This window comes from Haliotis asinina, chromosome 3, assembly GCF_037392515.1.
Source record: "Haliotis asinina isolate JCU_RB_2024 chromosome 3, JCU_Hal_asi_v2, whole genome shotgun sequence".
NCBI lineage: Eukaryota > Metazoa > Mollusca > Gastropoda > Lepetellida > Haliotidae > Haliotis > Haliotis asinina.
The window spans coordinates 46,624,998-46,643,711 of record NC_090282.1 but is presented as its reverse complement, the minus strand read 5'-3'; the positions used below and the strand labels follow the sequence as shown (position 1 = coordinate 46,643,711).

Below are 18,714 nucleotides of genomic sequence, written 5' to 3'. Positions count from 1 at the left end.
ACTCTCTGGAACTTACATATTACCTAGAGAGCAATATTACGGCACAAAGTAGTACAATTAAAGACAAAATAAACAATGTCAACAAAACAGTTACCTGATATTGAGAATTCTTATCAGGAAATGCCTCTTTGCTCTCTGCTAGAGAGTTCAAAACCTTGCTAAACAACAGTCTAAGACTCCTTTCCCTTACTGCATTTACCATGCATACAGATCATAAGGAAACATACATATTCATATACAAAACATGAATACAATTTATTGGACTAGGCATTTCTCTTTGGAAATTATTATTTTGGAGGAAGACAGTAGTAACACAATATATGATTTACTTGTCTGTAATACAACCTTACATGCCCGTACAAGACAGTCAAGAGTTATGAGTTATTTGCCTGCTGAACCTGAAATATAATATTAGGTAGTTTCCATGCTTATATTAATGCATAAACTCACTTCTAGATATCTCAATTGTAAAACTGTGTCTATCAAAATCATTGTATCACCAATAACATTCATATCACAATAATGGTATCACATTCAGTACATGTACCTGTCACTGCAAATACTAAGCTTCAGTCAGTTGCACCACAGCTGATAACAGATCATATCATTGTTAATAAAAAAATGTGACAGCTGCTTAAAGATGGCAATTTATTTGCATGTGTAATGCTGGCAGGTCATTAAAGGCTGTTGCATGAGATGTAGGTGATCATCCATTAGGCCACCACCCATAAGGACCGTCAGCGTTAACACTGGCCATGAGTCAGGGAAACCACGGCCTATCTGTACAACACTATGTGAAGGGTACATACCCTCCTCCATCAAGAATTTACTGCAGTAAGTCAAGGTCAAATCCAGTGCCTGATACAGTCTGAGGAGGCAGGTCTTACAAGTTAAACCAGATAGTGACATTGTGCTTTATCCTTGATATGAATGTCATTAATAATGGTAACATATTGATACTATGAGAAGTAAAGGGTGATGGAATACCTGTTTACATTTCCATAAGAACACATCATTAATCTCAAAGTAACTTTCTGTATTATGACATTTCACATTGCAATTATCATAGTCATATGTTCTATTGTCATATAGAAAGTTTTAACACTTATGAATGGCCATATGTTAGTTGTTGGGCAACATATATCTATTTCCTAGTCATATGTTCTATTGTCATATAGAAAGTTTTAACACTTATGAATGGCCATATGTTAGTTGTTGGGCAACATATATCTATTTCCTAGTCATATGTTCTATTGTCATATAGAAAGTTTTAACACTTATGAATGGCCATATGTTAGTTGTTGGGCAACATATATCTATTTCCTAGTCATATGTTCTATTGTCATATAGAAAGTTTTAACACTTATGAATGGCCATATGTTAGTTGTTGGGCAACATATATCTATTTCCTAGTCATATGTTCTATTGTCATATAGAAAGTTTTAACACTTATGAATGGCCATATGTTAGTTGTTGGGCAACATATATCTATTTCCTAGTCATCAATCACAGTTACTAAGCATATCAAACGGTACAAAGTTAGATGGGATAACTAACTGAGCAATTAAACCAATTTTAGTAGGGCTGGCTATCCATACAGATCACAGAGATCAACAGGCCTTATCTAAATATGAACCTATTTCCAATAAATATAAATGTCAGATGGATTTGTATGCCACACATGAATTATACACTGTTGTGTGGATTTAACAGACTCTTGGAGGCACTTAGATCATCTGTACAATATACTTAAATCTTATCATACAACAGATTTTCAAAACAACCTCAACCACTGAATTGCAAACAGAGTTTGATGTGGTAGCTTAGTTAAGTTACATCCAAGAATGTAGTTTCATACCACTTGAGATAAACAGCGGACCAGAAGAAAAACATGTAACAGAAGAAACCTAGCACAGATCCCAAGCTTTCACAAATCTTGAACAAACTGGGACCAATAATACAAATATACAAACTTTATTGATGGAAGAATAAACTTTTGTAAACTAGATTTTAGAAATATGGCCATTAGCCTTCATCAAAGCTGTTAACATACAACATAAAGCAGTATGGCTTCACGTGGCTGCTAATTATCATCAACTACAATGCTTAAAGGAGAATATTAACGTAACTTTATTTTTTGACATATGGAATATAAACATCCTAAAATCCACCTTCTGTTATTCAAATTTCACAAAGAGTTTGTGAAATTACAATAAAAATGTGAAAAATGTCCTTGCATCCCAGTGTATTACAGAAACACATGACAGTAGAGGTGGGTATCACGTGACATGACGTCAGATGTGCCCATTGCCAGTGGCTTCCTCTTTGGTTTATTTGACAACTTTACCGTGACCATGGATTCCAAATTATTAAAAAATGTCCCTGTTGTCATTTTTGACCTATATGTTGGACTGTACCAATATGAGCCGATCATGCAAGAGAAACTTCCAGTGAAGTTGAAAGAGAATCCATCAAAACAGGTGCACCAGTTGATAAATTCAATTCATTTATTTGGTATTGTGGGTATGTGGCCCAAAGTACAATTGATTGTGATGACATAGTTGCAACATGTGACTGGGAGGACGTAAGTACATCTTCATGATAAGGAACACGTTTCATGAAAATTGCTGCAGTCGTAATGGCTTGGATATATTGGATATTAAGAGCTCCACATACCTTTCACATACAAAAATACATGCTACTCATCTTCAAGAGTTCCTAAAATTACAACACACATACATAGTGCATACAGAAATGTTTTCATTTCTACAATTTTTTAGTCTCAACCGATTTATTGCAGTGCAATACATAATTTACTGATTGCACGAATCAAGGTGTTGTCACATAGTGCTGTAAGGTATAGTTCAGGCTGTAATAATGACTTGAAAGTAGAGTAATGTGGATGCACAAAGTGAGTCATGCCGGACCTGGGAATGTAAATCACAGACTCTTTCAGTCTTTGAGTGTAACTACTAACAAACATTTGTTTTGCGCTATCCAACCATATGAAAAAACAGCTGTCACAAGAAAGTGAGAGACATCTGAAACCCATGTATGTTTACCATTTTTATCAATTTTTTAGGAAAAAATAACACTGGTGAGGATTGCAGTGTGATTCAATTCTTAATAATTTTAACCATAACTTCATGTAAAAAGTATTCGAGTTAAGATGTGCACCGCATAGTCTACCACACACACACAATATTGCGATTATTTGATGCATACTTGCCAAGATTTAGAAATAATTTGATGTATGTAGTTTGTAACTTTTCTATGCATTCATTATACCTACACCCCACCCCTAAAATTTCTGAACCATATAGAAATACAGGCATAATTTTTCGATCAAAAAAGTTACAAGAAACTGTGAAGGAAAAAGGTTTATTCTTATGAAATAATCTATGCATGGAGAAAATTACTTCACTGTCTATGAGGGATATAGTCTGACACACGTTTGACCATGATAACAGAATACCACAGAAGCTATAATAGGCTACAGTTTCAAGATCTTGACCACTTAGAAGTCAACATCGGAAGACTCAGAAACACAGACTGTTAAGTTTGTCATATATACAACCAATGGAGAAACAAGTTCTATGGATAATAGATAAACAACTGTTGAATAATCGGTTTTATCGGTTCTGTCATACTGTTTATGTGTCAAATCATTCTGGATGTTTTAATATTTTCAATACATTTTCTAAATGTCACAGTGGTGAGTGCATCAAGATGTCAATTTGTCTTGAAAGTAAGTTTTGTACTAGTGTGATGCTTGGTTTTTGGCAGTATGGTGGACTCAAGGCACATCTGACGTCACAAGTGAAAAGGTCACGCAAGTTCCAGTGGAATATGCAGAAAGCACTAAGCTCGGATAACAGAAACTTTTCCCCATTAGAACATAAATATACATATTTCTGAATTGAAAATTTGTGTACATGTTTCGGACGACTTTATCTTTCACCCAGCAAACTACTGGGATTCTTTTGTATTTCTCCTATAAGAAAACAGTATGATGCATTGTACAATGATGAAGCACTTCAGCAAATTACATGCACATACACTCACTGCTTACTTCATATCTGCTCTGCTCCTTTGCATTGAATGATGCTCGTCACTACTAGCAACCAATCAGGAGTAAAAGTGTGTTTAAGCATGCTCTTTGCTACATCTGACATTAATTAAAGTAGGTCCATGTCATAGTTATTATAAGGAGGTATTTCCATGATGGAACTAATGAATTTCATAACTTCATTGATACTGAATTCTGGCTTAACCTTTATGTATGTCTAACACCAAGACATGCCACTTGTAAATCAAGTTCAAATTAGAGCAGAAATGAGTGGCACTTTTATGATAATATTGCTGAAAAAAAGGGATTTATGGCTATATCAATTACAGGCTGTTTCAAACCAAATATTTTCTGTCAAGTTTTCCAACAATGCATCAAGGCTGTGATATTTCTGTGAGTCTCATTTCCAGATCTGGTCCACACTGACACATACTGACATGCTAACACATCCTTGTTGATGTACTCTCACACTTCTCTGTAATATTCACAGCACTTCATGAAGGGTGATTACAAATCACAAGTCCCTACTGTAAATGGGAAACCTTAAGTCCCGAGTAAATTTTCAGTGACACTGTACTTTGGTCTTTGTGATGAATGTTGACGGTCAAACCTTTGACATTTCACAAAGAGTGATGTGACTATTGTGACTAGTTATACTTGCACATCCAGACGGGGTCCTGCTGTTGCTGCTGCTGTGGAGGTGACATTTGTTCAAGTCTTTGCTTATCTGTCTGTTGGTTCTTCATCATCTGTGGCTGTCCAATAACCTGCCCCTCAACCTGCTCCAGCAGCTGCCTTTCAACTGGGTGTTGATCAACATGCCTCTCAATCTGCTGCTCCAGTCTCTGCCTATCTGAAGTCTGTTGTTCTGTGACGATCTCTACAGAATGATGATCCATGACTGGTCTATCCAACGAACCATGGTCTATAGTAGGCCTGTGTAGTGGTGGATGGAGGATCTGTAGTCTCTCTAGCCCCTGCTGCTGCTCAATTTCTTGTCTCCTCATGGCAAGAAATTCTAATGCACGACGCTGAATGTCTTCTGAATGTTGCCGTATTTGTTCTTGCTCTGACACATCATGGTGACTACTCACTGCATGTTGATCAAGATGGTGAGTGTCGCCTGAAGTTACTCCTACACTCTGAATCATATCTGTTACCTGTCCTTCCTGAACATGCTCAGCAGTGTTTTCCTGATCATATTGTTCAGTCTCTACTGTCTGCTCAAGCCGTCTAGTTTTTATCTCAATGGTTCCATCTGGTCTCTTCTCACCATAGGCATTTATCAGGATCTGAGCTGCTTTTTCCTGAATATCAGCACCTCTACCTTCATTAACGCGGCATGTTATTAAGTTAGCTTTTTTTGTTAGCATTTCACCGACATGACATTTAGAGTGTTTGCTAAGATCACATCTTTTCAGAAAACCAGTACCACAAATCTTGCACTTGTATGGTTTTTCTGATGTGTGTAATCTCATGTGTATATTGAGAGTTCCACTCTGTGTAAAGCCCTTGTCACACACACTGCATTTATAAGGTTTGTCTCCAGAGTGTGATCGTGTGTGTCTGAGCTGGACACTTCGGTCAGCAAAACGTTTGCCACAAACTTCACAGACATATGGCTTTTCCCCTGTATGGGTCTTAATGTGACATTCAAGAGAACTTCTGTGAGTGAACTGCTTCCCACAAACATCACACTGGTAAAACTTTGTTTCAGTGTGAGTCTTCACATGGTAGATCATTGTTCCTTTGTGTGTATACTGGCGTCCACAAATGTTGCACTGATAGGGTTTCGGCTGCGGAGCATGTCCCTCAGATAGATGAGTTGCAAGGTGTCTTTGAAGCCACATGTTTTCTGAATATGCTTTTGGACACAGGTGACAAGCGAATGGCTTTTCACCACGATGTCTTCTTATGTGCCTCTGCAATTTACTATTACACTCAAAAGTGTCACCACACTCATCACACTTATGTCGCCCAGAATGCTTTCTTCTATGGGCAAGAAAATTTCTCCGAATAGGAAATGCTTTCCCACAAAATTCACATGCCCAAAGGCCATCTGCAGAATCTGGATTTGCATCTGGAACTGGGCCACGTCCTCTGTACCATCTCTTGTTGAACTTCATATCCCTCTTTGCCACTTTCTCAGCAGCTCTTAATGCTTTAGGTTTATTTTTTGAACCCTTGGGCCTACCTTTCTTCCTCGGAGGCATATTCCCTTTTATGATAAGTGACATCACTTCAGCAGGAATTTCTGGTCCAGTTGTACCATCTGTTTCAGATTTCACTGTTGGAGTCAAATTTAGCTCTTGAGCATATTTACTCTTAGAGATTTCCTCTTGTACCATGCTCTTTTTATCGCGAGGCTTTAACTGTTTAACCTCTGTGTACATATCTTCTCCAGCACAGTCAGTTGCAGTTGTATCTTCTGAGAGAGAAATATCTTCATCAGAGTCCCCTGCTGTTTGGTCAATAACAATTGTTGATACTCGCTTTCTTGTACTCTTTCTGACAGGGGCTATGGAGTCATTATTTTCTATTTGGACTGTACTTGTCCTTGGGCATTTGTTAATTGTTGGTTTAACTGCAAGCTTACTTTCTGGTGATGCTAACGTCTTCTTTCTACCTCTTTTCCCCCTTGCTTTTGTCTCCTCTGGCATGAATCTGACAAGTCTGCATGTGTTACACATTTCTTTACCTGCTTCTGCTACTGTTGTCTCAGGGAGTTCCTTTCCACATACACAACAAGTAAGGAATGTTCCACATTCACTGGTTTCTGTTGAGAGTATGGAATCATCATCCATATCAAATGTTATCTGAAAGAACCCATCATCTTTTTTCTTCATTTTTGAATGTTCACCATCTGAATCACTGTCCTCACTTTCTGTAAACGAACATTCAAACTTATCGGTCAGTATTTCTGCTGTTGTCAGTTTTTCAGTTTGCAAACCTTGCTTGCTGTCACACTGTTCTTTATTTTTCTCTGTTTCCTTAATATTTCCTCTACTGTGCAGTTGCGCAGGAGTGGTAGTGGAGTCACTGTCCAATGGACAGCTGGCCTCAGGCACAGACTGGCCATTCTGCTTCTGCTGAACTGTGTCGGGATTTGTGTGACCAGTGGTAGCTGGATTTCCAGCACAAGACTCATCAGTTGGGTTGACAGAAGACTCAGCATGTTTCACTGCAGCAGATGAAACACAAACACTGCTTTCAGGTGTAGCTGGTGTCTGAGCACTAAGCATGTTGTTAGTTGAATCAATACTGATACGTGGATTTAAGATGGTAGTGGAGGACCCAACAGTTGTTGAAGAAGACACACATAAAACAGGATGAACTGCATTTCCTGATATAGAGTTGTCTTGTTGTCCACTGTTCCCATCTGTTGTTACCTGTCTTGATACAGTATTGTCACTGATATAACATGTTCTCGAGGCTGGTAAATCTGGGGAAACACCAGTGGGTGAAGTCACCTCAATTGCCTCACCTGTTGCCTTCTCTAGAACATACCTTTCTCTGATTGGTTCTGCATCTGTTGGAACATGATGAACAGAAGTAATGCTGGAAAAGCCTGACTGGTCTATCTGTGGAAGCATATGACTTTGTTTCTCTGGAGGAACACCTCTAACAATGGCTTCTGATGACATGGCCAACAAAGACTGAACAGCCTGCTTGTTGTCTGAATCCATTTCCAGTGGAAAGTCTGTTTGTGATGGGTGAATGTCAACACCCACAAGAGGCTGGATACTTCTGTCAGAGGCTGAACTGTCACTCATCATGGAAAACTGCTTGACTGGTACTTTTTCTGCGAATAGATGATATAACTTCGATCAGATCAATAACAATTTAACAGTCTACATGCATGAAGAATAGAAAGCAACATATTTACTAATTTGTGCACTAAGGATTTGTACCATTAATACATGGATTTAAGTAGGTAAAGGAGGACTCAACAATTATTGAAGAAAACACATGAAACAGGATGAACTGTATTTCTCTGTACAGTCTTGTTGTCCACTGTTCCCATCTCAAATGTGTTCGAGGTGTTCAGAACAGTGTCATTTGGACGTGTGCAGCTTTAACTAATTTCCATTTTCTACCTAATAAAGTGCATTTCTATAACTAGAAAGCCAAAAAAGTAAGTGATCAAGGCTCACTAATACCCCGACCACAACTTTTAACGTCAGCCAAACAAGAATCATCCTCAATATCTCTAGGGTATACGTTTCAATAAATCTCCACTATACCCTGGATGCATCTACGGCTCAGCCTGATAATTTCATTACCTCCCTTGCCTGACATTTTATTCAATTAGACATCTACACTGGGAAGTTGAGCATACCAATCACAACTTTCATTTCATTAAATTATCAAACCAATTAAACATAACACAATTCAAAGAGGTAGAAGTTCTTGCACAGATTTTTCAAGTTTCGGACCTGACAGTTTGTATGATTTCTCCAAAATCTGAGTCACACTGCAAACAAACCGTCATCGCAGCAACTGCTACATTTGTTGACACTGGCATAGTTGGTTGTAACAGCAGTTTAGCTGATTGGATACCATGAGAATGCAGAGCTAGCAAAGGGAGGTAATAAAACTCTCAGGCCGAGCCATAGATGCACCCAGGGTATAGTGGAGATTTATTGGATATCGAGGATGAACAAGAATTAACAATGATTACTCTTGACACTGACACTCACTTACTCACACACACACACACACACACACACACACACACACACACACACACACACACACACACGCACACACACACAAACACACATACAGAGAGGACAGGACTGAATATTGTCTATAAATGCTGTTTGCTTCTCCAGTTTAATTCTCCTACAGATTATCTTATCTCAGCTGATATCTCTATTACCCAGCCCAACTCGAACCACTGTCTGTGATACTCATCCTGACCTCTCATACCTGTTTCTCTGTATTGTGATAGTGGGACTCCTTGGCAGCTACATCCTTAACAGTTTTGGCATTATTATTATTTTTTTTTATGTGAACTATTGTTTATAATGAAGCTAAGTTTAATCAGAGACTAAAGACCTTTTTCTACATTTTCCAACTCGCTACACTGAGAGTGAGACAGTAGTTAGGCCAAACACAGTTTAACCATTATTTCTCTCTCTCTCTCTCTCTCACACACACACACACACACATACACACAAAGTTTAGGAGATGTAATTTGTGATAACCTTTGACAACTTAAAAATATCAAAATATAACTAGGCACTGCACCTATCCAATAGATATGGTGATCCCTAAATAAGATTCAAATGTGTTCAAGTTGCTGGTTGAACAAAAATTTGGGTAAACTGCACTTTACGGGTTCCCGGAAGTGTATGTGACAGACATGTGCAGAAGCAGTGTTTACAATGAAGCAAGCACTAATGCTGACGCCATTTTTTGTTTACTCCGGCGAATAACTATTGCTGTTTTATGGCCTTGTTTGAGCCATTAAATTACCCTTGGATACCAATGGAGAATCTACTCTAGACCTTCATTCCTCAACATTATTTCAGGGATAGTATTATGATACTGTCAACTGCAGTGATTATTCATTTTTTAAGATCACGATGTCATAAAAATTTCACAGTACTAATGTATTGTTTCGTTGAAATATGATATGTTCACAGTCGTAATTAAAAAGGGGGTTTAGGGGGAGCAGATCCCCCCCTACATTATTTTTACATATTACTTATCATTCCTTTTCCTTTTCTAATAAAAAATGTATGTTTATCTCATTTCTAATATCAAAACCCTTCACTTACCTTACAAGAACAAATCCCTGCTTGCATTAAAGTCATCATTATCTTGCACATAATTTTCTTTATTTTCATTTTCAATGATTTTAAAATACGTAATGGGTTTTGGAGGGGGGGAAATACATGGCGGATAAATGTAAGAAATATAACAAAAGGATCATCAGAACAACGTAAATATTTCTTTAGATCACAATGTACTCCACAAAATAACTATCATACAATCCTTTCGTGGTTCCATACCTAGGCAGGAAAGCTTTCACAGCTCTCCAGGAACCCTCAATTTAATTAGTGCACGCACCATTCTCTGCATTCACAAATTCCTTACTATGATTTACTGTCACATGCTCATATCCCAGTTATGGCATTCATAATTACCCACTACCGTATCTGGAACATTCGATGCATGCGTCCAGAATTGACCAATTAGAGAAAAGGAACTTCATTGGGATTTCCCAATTGATTACTAACGATTGAACTGATGTTTTGGAGCATTACTAAAATTCGTGTTTATAACTGTTGTCGTTCAGATGAAGTTTTAAATCAAACTCTTGCCAGTAAAAAAGAAAATGACCTCAAGATTTGTCTAAAATGTCTGCTAACAGAGATCAGCCAGCTCTTGCATGCTTCCCTTGTATACGCGACGCGAGTCACTTACTGCCTGCCTGCACCTTTGGCATGAACACGTGCTAAAGAATGTACTTCTACTTCAAAGTACAAAGTCTGCCAAAGGCAGATTATTTATTATTAAATTTTTAATTTTTTTATTTTTAATAAAAATTTCCCTGATTCAAAATATATAACTTACACTCCTCCTCGTAACCTTTGGACTTCATGATTTCTATGTTCAGATGACAATGCAGTCAAACAATACTGTGTCTAATGAGCGCCAACACTCAGATTGGAAGTGATCACCCGCTACTGCTACTATGCGCTCGTAAAATCACTACTACTGAAGACTTCCTCACATTAGTCACAATCTTCCCTCACTTGGGTCATGCGGTACAGCCTCAAGACACTGATAAGAAATTCTCATTCCAGTTAACATCAGCTAAGCCGCTTTAGACAGACACAAGCGTAGCCTTTCGCTTTGTCAACCGAACGAACGTTGTTGTCTGTCAAACCCAACTTAAAGAAATACAGGCACTTGTACACAGGAGATAGACTGCTACATGGCGTCTGGAGCATATCCGTCATGGCCGACTGTTGGAAGGTCGCTACATAGCACATAAATTGACAAAGTGCGTACCAATCACCGAATACGTGTTACTGCAGACATCTGCAAATATTACCTTTGGCCACTCCTTAGCGGATCCTGGTCATATTTATACAAAATACACATCCACACCACCTCACAGGATCACATTTCGTTCCATCACCAAGCCAATACAAAGTCTGGGCTGTGTCTCCTCGTTCCGCGTTCAAAGGAAAGGGGGGTAACCGTGCCGTCTAGCTGTACTGCAGAATCAAAGTATGTCGAGAGACCTCATGCGAGGATGAGCGGTATTCGTTACCCCCATGTGCTTTAGCTCATGTCTAAGTAATCCCAGTACTGGTTTTAGTTATATCTACTCATAAAGATAGTTCAAGAACTTATCCAACTTTATAAATATACGTTTTGGTTTGTTGTTTATGATACTGACCATGGGCAGGGATTTAAGACAGACGAAAGTCATAGGAACAATGTCAGGCTATTACCTCGTTCAGGAATGTATCCATCAATATCCACATAAAAGAACGATATTCCATTCATCTGTAGCTGCTAAATAATCCTGCTTTATGTCTTGTGTCTTTCAACAGTTTAATATGCGAAGAAGTGACACATCGTTTGAAAAGTTTTCACACTGGTGTGTATACATAATCTGACTGGTCACCAAGGACAGCACACCTGGCAACCAACTGTATGATGTTTGCCATTAGTTAGCCAATAATGAGAATCAATCAATCAACCAACCAACCAACCAACCAACCAACCAACCAACCAACCAACCAACCAACCAACCAACCAACCAATCAATCAATCAATCAATCAATCAACCAACCAACCAACCAATCAATCAATCAATCAAGGCAGTGGCGGTTAATTCTTTGTAGGAAGGATGTTGTTTTTACACTAGTAGGCCTACTTTACGACAGGGTGTATTCAGTATAGATTACGTAAATCTACACTCGTAAACACTGCCTTTTTGACAAATCCGCTGTGGAATCAGTGTGTTAACAGTTAATCCTTTGATCGATGTTTGTTTTTGTAACTCAGCTGATAAACCCTCTTGCATCACTTACATGCACATATTACATAACATGCAATACATTTGCCATTACAGACCTTAATTTATAATGTTGAGTATTTACTCCAGACAGGAGATATGCCAAATGGGAACCTATGTCGAGTAATTTTAGTGGTGTTACCACTATTTATACTCATTATAATTTCATTCACTGACCATCAAGTGAATGACAAACAACACGTGTAGGTTTATACCATCAAACGCAAGTTACAGCCAGGAACATGTAATCTCTGTGTCGCATGCAGCCTGAGGAACTTCGTTGTTACATAAGAAATGCACATAGGTATTTGCTGTGTGCTGGGTAAATGGGTATAATCAGTTGGTTTTTTTTACGTAAGACAATTTTCTTATGTCGTCGTTATTAGTTTACGAATTCAGATAAATCAACTTTTGTGTATTTTATTATCATAGATAATAAACCAGGGTTGTAGCTACCAAAATTTACTTATGATGTTTGCTATGACAGCTGGGCCAGCCCTCAAAACTATCTAAATATAAATCTTTGCAGTCTTTTGCAATCATGAAACAAATGGCTTGCTACGTGTATATATACATCATATTTTCACATGGCATGATTAAATATCGAGGTTAAAACACACAAATAGGATCAAATTGGATCAGTCACTATACCATCCAGGCATCAGAAAAAAACTACACTGCTGGGATATTTTGTTACAATCAGATAAGGAATATCATGGATATTTTTAAATGACGGCATGTGATGGGCATCCGGCCTCCTCACCTTTTAGGGTGAAGAAATTCAGGAGCTCATGCAGTCCCTTTGTCCGTCACGGTCGAAGGAGCGGGTGCTGACCAATTTGCAGCTTGGTTTCGTAATTAGACCGTCGGTGAAAAACACCGCTCCGTATCAGTGTCCCTTTAAGACAAAACATAATTTTGTTCAGGATTTTATCCATAGTAAGACCACAGCAACAACCGCAAATTGATACACCATTTACTACACATTTCCTCTAAGTTTACTATTTACAGGGCTGTCATGGTTTATCTGATTTTAAGAGACAGTAGAACGAAACGAACCCAGTCACCGACATTGATAACACGATCCATTCAGCACATTTAGAATGAACCATATAGGTGACACATGATTTATGTGTATCAAGTACGTGTGTGGATGTGAAAGGGGGTCTGAAAAAGAGTCAGTGATGTGTGTTGTACTGACTGAATTAGGGAGTCTGCCCAAGTATTGGGTTCACAAACTTCAAGCGTTGTGTTTATGTTATTACCGCTAAACTACCGATATGGCTGCAATTGTTTTGCGAGTGGGCTGCGCTTGTTTACATTTGAGATGCAATTCCTTCAATTACGTAGGGGGGACCTGAACGTGTGAGACAAGACTTGGGGTGTGGAGTTGACATACGTGAGTGAGACGAGCCCTGGGCTCTGTTCCGGCGTCAGGTTTCTTAAAGGACCACTAAACTCAATTTTTTGGTACTCTTTTAAACACTGCATATGAAAGACTTCTGGTTAGTCATAAACGGCGTCACTCGGGTGAATTGAACGTGACGGAAGAATTCCAATTGTCACGATGTATAGTGAAAAAGTCGTATGGATAAACAGTCGGCTGTCGTTGAAGCCATGTTAATTTCTCCAGGCACTTCACATATACTATAAATGCGACACATATAATGACAATGTATTATTCATCAGTGTAACAGTATCAGCCAGTATTTCCTGTGTGTCTGAGAACCATGCATGTAACAGTAGCAGCTGATATTTATGTATTTCACAGTATCAGTGATCCGGCCATCTCGAACCCCAACCACCATGGGAACGGGTGGATGAAAAACAGCTTTTTGAAGAATGTAGATGAAGAAAAATGATGTGGACCTTGTGCAAGGAAAATATTATTCCTTTTATATACCGGTTACATTTCAGTCTGAAACTTTTACTGGCATGCTTTCACATATATGCACTTACAACCTATTTTTCCGCCATACAGACTCGTAAATAAATATACCCGACACAGCCTATGCAAGTCTAGAATATGTAGCAAGTCTCACCCCAGGTCCGTGAATGGAGACACTCTTTGAGTTCCATTATATTATATTGTATTTCATGAACATAACAATAATTTATTCAGGACCATTTTTCTGCCTTAAAATTCATTCATTCCAGAGTCTATGCAATAGTTCCTGATTTGTCGTGGACAGTATTCATTTACTATTTGAATTTGAGAACAACGAATCCTCTTGTACATGTGACCAGTGACACTTCACTTCAAATACATATGATACCCGTTTTCCCCTTTTACAACGCTATATTCTTAATGAGAAGGAGAAACAGCTGGTCTGAAATGAACCCAGACTTGCCACCTCTGCTGATAATGGCCAGTAACAGATGACCTTGTGGTGACGGAGATGAAGATCAGTTCGTGGTGTTGTGTCACCTCTGCTGATAAAGGTCAGCAACAGATGGCATTCTGTCATTGCGCGTTCCTCGCCCTGAGACCACGGTGCTGCACACTGCTGACGTGGTACACCAACATGTCTCCCTGCTTCGGGAACAAGCAGGTCGTTACGAACTTTTAACAAACAAAGCTAACAATGCTCAGCAGCTAGCTCACACCACACTCCTTCCATACTAGCGTGCCGTTCGTGATGTTAAGAGTGTTCATCACCTTGTTACGCTGGTTCAGGAGACGCTCTTCTGCTTGGACCCCAGTGCTGATATTGGTGATGATGTTTTGTTGGGTTTATGAACGAGACGGCTATTTCCAGCTTTCACAGAGAACAACTTCCATCAATACCAAGTTGGTCATCCCAATGGGTCTCTCAAAGTGTTTGCCAAACCCTGGTCAAGGTTCGTATTGGGTGTTTTATGTTTATGTGACTTACCTTGGTTTGATCGCTCAGTAGTATGCGCATGTCCTCGACAACCAAATGATTGCGCTGTTCTAATTTTGGGATATATTTGTAGGACGACTGCAAGTAAACAAGCAGAATGTTAGCTATGGGGAAGTGAGAAAAGTGCTCACCCCTTTAGGTATTGGTGCCGGTCATTTCCGACCGCGGCATTGTGTGGCCGACCAGAAGACAGCCATTATTATACCTTTCCGAAAACGACATCAGCACCTACCGATACTCCTGAACAACCTTGTGCCTTACCTGCTGCGACAGCGCCGGGACTTTACCATCTATGTGGTAGAACAGGTAATGACAATCTCCACAGGAAGAGAAACATCACATCTCAGCATGAATAAGTAGAGCAAAACAGAAGATCTTGTCAATGTTGTCGATTTGTGTCCAGTGATATAACCCATATTATGATTATTCTACCAGGTGTCTGATGGGTTGTTCAACAAGGCATTAATAATGAACGCGGGTTTCATTGAAGCGACACGTCTTGGAACGTATGACTGCTACATGTTCCACGACGTGGACCTGATTCCTGAAGATGACCGAATACCTTACAACTGTCGCCCTGACCAGGTTGTGCATCTGGTGGCTGCAGTCCGGAAGTACTATTATCAGTAAGTCCGTGTTTTCGTACACCCGCCATGTTTATTAGTAATGTTACGACTCACCGAAAGATAAGCAATGAGCGAAACACGATTTATTTGTTTTAAGACCTATTCATACTTTGATGTTGCACTGAAATGTATTATATAAAATGTGTTTGCTAAAACCTTATGACGAATACAAGACTGCTGTGATAACAAGTCGTGCACGATGTACTGTTTTGCCGCTGATAACACTTTGTGCCAAATATGACTGGATAAGGCCACACAGACATTTACCATGTTTTAGTTTTAGTTAGTGTCTGCATATATCTTGGCAATATTTCTGTGTTAAAGTTAATACTCTCTGTATGCATACTACAGATGCCGTGTTTTAGTTTAATAGTTTCTGTATCTATATCTTGGCTATATTTCTGTGTTAAAGTTTATACCATCTGTATGCATACTGCACAGCTACCGTGTTTTAGTTTAATAGTTCCTGTATCTAAATCTTGGCAATATTTCTGTGTTAAAGTTTATACTCTCTGTATGCATACTGCACAGCTACCATGTTTTAGTCTAATAGTTTCTGTATCTGTATGTTCACAGTGTTTTTGTGTTAAAGTTAATACTTTCTGTATGCATACTGCACTGCTACTGTATTGAGGCTAATTAATTCTGTGTGTATATATCCAGGCACTGTTGCTGACCTCTTGCTAGCTATTGTTGCAGACACTCACCTCAATTCACGAGTCATTTCCAATACCAGACCATTCATTTTGTCCAGTGGCTATCCAAATAACAGATCACAACCCAGACGAATCCGATAAACGTGTCATACACGATATTGAAATACCTTGTCAGTGTCGTGTAACACATATCAAACAATGACAATAAGAACTTATATGACAATAAGAAGATATATCTAGGTACGTAAATGAACTGATCGTTGAATTCGGCTGTTGTTTCCTATTGTATTATATATAGTTGTATGTTTCCTGCCATGTTCAGGAAGTCTCACACAGTTAAAGCAATATCTTGTCTGGTTTCAGCGCCATGCGGAGGTATATCGGAGGTGTTTTAGCTTTCACCGAGCAACAGTTCCGTGGGGTGAATGGTTTCTCCAACCTATACATGGGCTGGGGTGGAGAAGACGACGACATGAGGTTCAGGTAACGTTAGCGGCCAGAAGAATCGTGGTCGCGGCCAATACTATTTCTGTAGTGAAGAGAACGTGTGTCTGCAAGCCACTTATCGAGCGAATGTTAATGGGGATACGTTAAATCCCGAATTACAAGATGCTCATATTCTTCTCCTCTCTAAATAAGGACTGTTTTTTCCCAAATTGTCAGTTGTCCGGGGTTGGCGAAGTAATGGTCACATCTAATGTTGCCAGATATTTCCCTGTTCCAGATTAGACCTCCTGAGTAATCCAGTGTATGAGGTACCTATACAGATAGGGAGATACTACAGCTTCAATCACTCGATTGACGAAGGCAACCAAGTCAATCGCCACAGGTAAATACTTCAGCTTCGATCACTCGATTGACGAGGACAACCAAGTCAATCTTCATAGGAAAATCTTCAGTTTCAATTACTGAATAAGAGCCACATGCGTCGGTAAAGGTAAATACTAGTGGCACGGCTCGTATCACGAGAAACAACGTAAAGTTTTTGAAATTCAAATGAAGTAAGAAGATTCAGTATATCCCATAATCACTTGTCAGTATATTCTCCTCGCTCGTGAGTAGTAGATAGCGGAATTTTCAAACACGCAACGTCAATAGTGTAACCTATGCCATTTAGCAACCAGTTATACGGGAAGGGTTGGATAACGATGGTCTGATGGATCTGCGGCAACACTACAATTTCTCCTACTGACGTTCAATCAGGTATTATACCATTGGTTGATGATCGTGTTTATTTTCTCACACGACTGACAAATTTGTTCTTGTATTCACCTTCTGGAATTCTTGACTCTCAGATACGTCAGTTTTAAACATCTTTACAGGAAAGAGTTACTTTGGGAGGCAGGTAAACGAGCTGCCATTGACGGTCTAACCTCGCTGACGTATACTGTGACAAGTGTCGACAAATCACTGTTGTTTACTTGGGTTAAAGTGCGGCATGACCCGCAACACTACAGGTAAGATTCCACTGGATGTCAAAAGGCAGGCATGACATTTAACTATCATTTAGGACGTTATATTTGATCTGCTTGCCTAACACTGTATCTGCTGCCTACCAGATACCTCTGTATAGTGTGCCCGAAGCAGTGGCGTCATCAGCTATCTGTCTACCACATTGTGACATTGCCCAAGCAATGACGTCATAATCCATCTGTCTACCACATTTTGACAGTGCTCCAAGTAATGACTTCATCACCTGTCTGTCTACCACATTTTGACATTGCCCAATTTAAGTAATGACGTCATCATCTATCTGTCTACCACATTTTGACATTGCCCCAAGTAATGGTGTCATCTTCTATATGTTTACGTAAACGCTCACTGGTTTGAAGGGAGTACCACTGAGGGATATAATGTCATGCATCCGTATTTTCTTCACTCATTAACCAGCGTGTAATCATTTATTGCAGAGCTCTCTTCAACGCTGTCGTCAGTGGGTCTTTGGAAATGCCGTAAATGAGACATTGCCACTAATGTAAAAGCACGGTGTCCCTGCTGCTAGAACGGGCATCTCGCCATGTTTATCCCCGCAAGCCAATCTTCATATCAGTTAATATAAACCCGTTTTCCTTGGGACCATGGAGACAATGAGGATGCGATGGTGAAGCTGCAGCGCCGGTGCTGACTATGGCCAAGCCTTCTACTGTCCCATGAAGGCATGATGGTGTTGAGATCTGGTGACAGACTGGGACAGGACAAATGCTCTGTTGGTATGGTATAGAGAGCCTTTCATAATCGTGCTGGACATGTAGGCGTTTTTCACGATGTTAATGGAGTGTAGGTGTACATTGTTATCTGGTTTCTTCGTGTTGTAAATGCAACCTAGGTTCTACAGCCTTAGTGCAGAATGCGCCACTCATAATAAACCCGACATCTTCGATCTGCACGACGTAGCACTCATCAATGATCAACACGGACCTCTTTAGCAGGCGAC

General features: G+C 39.4%; 2 protein-coding genes across 2 annotated transcripts; one reads left to right on the top strand and one right to left on the bottom strand.

Moving 5' to 3' along the window:
• Nucleotides 1–4,629: 4,629 nt before the first annotated feature.
• On the bottom strand, nucleotides 4,630–11,277 carry LOC137276889 (uncharacterized). Its single transcript, XM_067808537.1, has 2 exons — nucleotides 11,139–11,277; nucleotides 4,630–7,871 (listed from the first exon to the last, which is right to left on the bottom strand). The coding sequence occupies exon 2, from the start codon at nucleotides 7,843–7,845 to the stop codon at nucleotides 4,717–4,719; it is 3,129 nt and encodes a 1,042-aa protein (XP_067664638.1). The 5' UTR covers nucleotides 7,846–7,871; nucleotides 11,139–11,277; the 3' UTR covers nucleotides 4,630–4,716.
• Nucleotides 11,278–13,393: 2,116 nt separating this feature from the next.
• On the top strand, nucleotides 13,394–18,236 carry LOC137278908 (beta-1,4-galactosyltransferase 4-like). The gene is made up of 8 exons (XM_067811409.1): nucleotides 13,394–13,414; nucleotides 14,714–14,954; nucleotides 15,072–15,304; nucleotides 15,434–15,624; nucleotides 16,644–16,763; nucleotides 17,005–17,109; nucleotides 17,603–17,737; nucleotides 18,191–18,236. Exons 1-8 carry the CDS (start codon nucleotides 13,394–13,396, stop codon nucleotides 18,234–18,236), a joined length of 1,092 nt encoding a protein of 363 aa, XP_067667510.1.
• The last annotated feature ends 478 nt before the right edge of the window (nucleotides 18,237–18,714 follow it).